At 36.0% G+C, this 5,411-nt stretch overlaps 1 protein-coding gene across 1 annotated transcript; it reads left to right on the top strand.

The window, feature by feature from the left end:
- The first annotated feature begins 10 nt into the window (after positions 1 to 10).
- Positions 11 to 4,639, top strand: LOC116167256. The gene is made up of 2 exons (XM_031482572.1): positions 11 to 3,661; positions 3,723 to 4,639. Exons 1-2 carry the CDS (start codon positions 200 to 202, stop codon positions 3,987 to 3,989), a joined length of 3,729 nt encoding a protein of 1,242 aa, XP_031338432.1. The 5' UTR covers positions 11 to 199; the 3' UTR covers positions 3,990 to 4,639.
- Positions 4,640 to 5,411: the final 772 nt, after the last annotated feature.

Genomic DNA, 5,411 nt, shown 5'->3' with positions numbered 1-5,411 from the left:
GAACAACGAATTGGCACGTCAAGTGTATACTAGAATAAATTCATCTATTGACTTAGTGGCTGCTGAAGGACGTTACCATAAATTATGCCATGACAATTTTTTTAAACCACTAAAAGTTACTCCACCTGGAAGACCATCTGATAAGCTATGTGATAAAGCATTTTCCTCGCTATGTAGTTATATAAACGACAATCTCGAAATGTGTCAATTTTCCTTAAATGATTTGCACGAAAAAATGGAAAGCTATCTACCTACCGAAAACAAAGATTGCATGTGGAGCAAAACCTATTTAAAAGGCATGTTAATTGCCTGCTATCAAGATAGAATAAATACAGCACAAGTAGGAACAAACTTAATACTGACATTTAAAGAATATGCCGAAAAAATATTGAGTGATCAGTGGTACAATTCTAGAAACAAAGATGAGGAATCAGAATGTGTTAGGATTATAACTGCTGCAGCAAACATATTACGAGAGAATATAAGAAGACAAGTTTATGAAATAAATACATATCCAACAAATTCGGAATTTCAAAACGGAGGCCAAGATTGTATTCCTGACAATTTAAAAATATTTTTACGTACTCTCTTTAATCAGACATCATCCGATAAAGAAAATTTGACAACCGAACGAAAAATGGTAAGCCTATCCAATGCCATAATCGCTATTATACGCCCAAAGTCTTATATATCTCCGGTGCTCTTGGGTTTGGGTATTCATCTTCACCGAAAATTTGGATCTAAAGATTTACTCTCCATTTTACATGCTTTGGGTTTTGTTAGTCACTATAAATCTGTAATGTTGTATGAAAACACAGCAGCAGAATTATCCGTAAATGTTAGCAGTCCATCATTTATACAATTTGCATTTGATAATGCAGATTTTAACATTCGAACACTGGATGGATTTGGAACTTTCCATGCAATGGGCGGAGTTATGGTTGTTACACCTGAAAAAGCTATGACGATAGATCCTTTACACAAAACGCCTCAAAATCAGTTGCAAGTAGGACAGTTTGGAACAGCACCAATCGTAGCTTACCATAAGCCGCCAATCCTTGGTTTAAGCAAAATTACAGTTGAAAAACTCTGTGTGTTAAAACCTGAAAGTCTCCGGGTTTCCAGTCTGTTAAATTGTCTTTGGGCATATGGTCAAATGAATAACTTTCAACCAAATTCTTCCTGGCAAGGATATATGTCTGCAAAAATCCAAAGTAAGGGTTCACAGGAGGTTAGTAAAGTAGTACCGTTGCCTTTTGTAAATTTAGACCCAAGTAACCCTACTGCTATTTACTCGTCATTGGTGTTTGCACTCAAGTTATGCAAAAAATTTAATATGAAGACCTGCATTGCAACGTTTGATCAACCATTGTTTGTTAAAGCTACAGAAATTGTGTTGGCATCAAACCCTACAGACGATTTATCCCAAGTAGTTGTGCGATTAGGAACATTCCATCTTATAATGTCATTTATGGGAGCAATAGGGTTTACAATGTCAGGATCAGGGCTCGAAGAATTGTGGGCTACAGTTTACGCTGGGAATAGTATTCCGCATCTAATTAATGGTCATGCTTATTCGAGGGCATTGCGTGCTCATCTGCTTACCCAATCTGCATTAACACAACTGCTATTTTTAAAAAATACAGGTAGTCCTGAATATTGCAAAAATGATTTGGAAGAACTGTATAACCCTGATACTCAAATAGAAAATGTCAACGACCATTTACTTTTGAACAGACTACTGAGTAATTTTGAAGAAATATTTAAAACAACAGAAGCTTCCCATCGGACTGCAAAACTATGGTGTCAATATTGGAATCAGGTAGAGATTTTAAAAATGACAATCAAAGCAGATAGAACTGCCGATTGGGATTTACACTTATATTGTGCCAGTTCCATGCTACCATATTTCCATGCGGCAGGACATTTGCCATATGCAAAAAGTTGTCATCTTTATGTTCAAAATATGTTAGCTTGTAAACATAGTATGCATCCGGAAGATTACAGAAGATTGACCAAAGAAGATTGTAATGTAGTTCGTAGAAACGATAAGTATTGGTCTGGGACACCGTTAGATATGATAATTGAGCAAGAGCTTATGCGACGTATGAAAACCTCTGGAGGCTTGACTCACGGAAGAGGAATTACAGACAGCACATTATCTCGCTGGATAAGTGGAATGCCCCAATGTCTTCAAGTAAGTGAAGCCTTAGAAAATTTCTCAGGAGTAATTACACTCACATCCGAGCAACATGTGGAGTTACGGTCCTCACGAATAGAACGAGATCAACAAGATTTACGCAAACTATTTGATTGGTTAGAGATACGAAATCCGTTTAATCCTGATATAAAAGAGTTAATGTCAATTAGTTCTGGTGTTGTGGCCAACAGTGACGTCAACTGCGACAAAGCTGCAGAAATCGGCGAAAAAGTGATAAGCAGAATTATTGGTACCAACTACAATGTCTTACGGCTTAAACGTAACGACAAAGTGAGATCGCTTTTATCAGGAATTTCATCAGTAAAAATTAATGGTGAACAAAAAACTGTAGATCCTGCACTTCTTTTTAGTAGAATACTTTGCTCTGCATCGTCTCCTGAAGAGATAAAACAGTGTTTTAAGTATGAATTGGCTGCATGGTCTCCTAGTTTGTTTGACAACGGATTATTACGAAAAACCAGCAAATCAACGTTATACAAATTATTTGATAAGCTGCACCCGCCATTACTTCAAAATCCGAATTCCATAACACATTATGTAATAGATGGAGGGCACTTGCTACACAAAGTTGTTTGGCAAAACCCAGCAATATTTTCAGATGTATTTTCTCAATACTACAATTATATAAAATATCATTATGGTCAAAGTGTCACTGTTGTTTTCGACGGCTATGAAGAAATGCAAACCAAAATTGTAGAGCAAAATCGCAGGTCTTCGGGTAAAAAAATGGTACCAATTGTATCTTTTTCCAATCTATCTGCAGTGAAGATACCAAAAGCAGATTTTTTGTCAAACAGCACTAACAAAAGCAACTTCATACGGGCTCTCGGAAAAATGTTGGTCGAAAATGGAATCAATGTTAAATTCGCTGATGGTGATGCTGATACTCTTATTGTAACTACTGCAGTCGCAATAAGTGACAATTTTCCTGAAGGTGCGGTAGCAGTAGTTAGCGACGATACAGATATTATGGTGTTATTAATCCATTACTGTCAGAAGAGGCTGTTTATGATTCGTCCGGGAAAATTATCTAAACCAAATAAAGTAACCAATATATCGGCCTTACAACAAAGATTGGGAGACCTAAAGGATGTGATTCTTAGTGTCCACGCTATGACTGGTTGTGACACAACCTCTGCTGTGTTTAATAAAGGCAAAATTAATTTAGTAAACACCGTTCAAAGGAAAAGGTTATGTAACATCTTAAAAGAATTTTATAATCCTCATGCTACAAAGGAGAAGTTAGAAGAAATTACAACTCAATTCTTTATAGCAGCATATGTCAAAAGTGTACCACAAACACCAGATTTGGATAGTGTTAGATACACACTTTATCAACAGTATGTAGCCAAACGAAGCCTTAATACCAATTTTAACTTGGCATCATTACCACCTACCTCAAACAGTGCAAAGTATCACGGATTTAGAGTTTTCCATCAGGTGAGTCAAATATAATGTGGTGCGTTGAAATAGGTACCTTACCATAATTTTTAAATTGCAGGTACAGGCTTGGTTAAATAACAATTTACCACCGCAGGATTGGGGGTGGATCCTAAAAAATGGAAATCTGCACCCAATTCATTCAGACCAAGCCATGGCACCTACATGGGTTTTGCAAAAAATTTTTTGCAATTGCTCATCAGGGGGCTGTAAAAAAGCATGTAGATGTAAGCGAATGGGTCTTAGCTGCTCTATGGCATGTGGGCAATGCAATGGCATTACTTGTATGAACCCAACATATGTGGACGCAGATGAAGACTCTTTTTAAGATAAGTTCCCTATTTTTGTTCTTTAAATATTAAACGTTCTAGCATATGTTGTGTAATAATTATGTCTCCCACCCCCCACAAATTACTCCCGAACCCGCAATACCACTTCATTGTATTCTACAAGTTTTATTTTTTGTCACTTTTTTCTAAAATTCTTACTTGTAGGGTTATTAAGAATAATGCAAATAAAATGTAAATTTTACCTCACTTAAGGGGTGGTTTTAGGGTGATGGACTCAACGCCTCAACGCTGGTGTTTCAGTGGGTATTTAGTACCTTAAAACAAAGTACTATGCGAAATTTCAGCTTGATATTTCTATTTTTTAGGATTCAACTCCAGTAAGTACTCGTAATTAAATAAGTAGGTACCTTGTTCAACGAATTGCTACAAATTTTATCTGCGCCACTAAACATCTAAAAAAATTGATGTAGTTATACCTATTTCGTAGGAAATTTTCTTCTCTACAATTTTTCTCTCTTTACATTTTTCCTTAAAATGCTTAGTTTTAGAGTTATTAGGACAAATTTCGAAAAAGGTAGATTTTACGCCACTTAAGGGGTGGTTTTGGGGTGACGGGCTCAACGTCTCGGCGCTGGGGTTTCAGAGGGTATTTAGTACCTTAAAACAAACTACCTTGCCAAATTTCAGCTTGTCTCTAATTTGTTGAACGTCATCCTGTATCATCCCTGTGCTATATTGCATATTTTATAAATTTAAGAATGGTGCGAAAACCCGTAGGAAAAGCAATGTACTTTCTTTATTCCAGTTATTTAATTTAAAAAGGAAAAAATGGACCGACTGCAGAATTGCAGTTAGCTTCAATAAACAATGGCGAAAATTATATTTCGTAGCAAATACAATATTCTTTGTACCAACAATTTTGAGATACGTCGGTGTTGTTGTTGTGTATGCCTATACACAATCATAGGATTTCCTATTCCTGGTGATTTAATTGGCAAACAGCTTCGGGGTTTCTTCGTATTGGATTTTATCCGCGTTCATTTTGCTAAAAATAACAAACAAAAGAGAATGAGACTTTCTGACTATAATAGCCGTGGAATTAATATGCCTCAACAGTCGTAAAAAAATTTACGATCGGAAGGGCGTTATGAATAAATATTATTTTAAATTGGAACACCATAGCGCTTTCCTCTAGTCAAGTAAAAATAAAAATGATTAATGAAATGAAATTGACCGTAAGGGTTTTGCTTGATTTCACCTTTAGAAGTTTTAGTTTCACCCCATTGAATAGGGGTAATGAGATTTATATCTTATTTCTGTAATAAACGACACATTTGCGTGGGAAAGCAACAGGTATTGATTTCGATGGCGCTCCCGGCTAGTTTAACCTGTACATAATTACATTATTAAGGGATGCGTCATTCGGCAAGTCAAAATGAAATAATACGCATTATATTCAA

The sequence above is a fragment of the Photinus pyralis genome, unplaced genomic scaffold (genome assembly GCF_008802855.1).
Source record: "Photinus pyralis isolate 1611_PpyrPB1 unplaced genomic scaffold, Ppyr1.3 Ppyr1.4_LG3b, whole genome shotgun sequence".
Taxonomy (NCBI): Eukaryota; Metazoa; Arthropoda; class Insecta; order Coleoptera; family Lampyridae; genus Photinus; species Photinus pyralis.
Note: the sequence above shows the minus strand (reverse complement) of the source record. Positions and strands in the feature narration are given on the sequence as shown.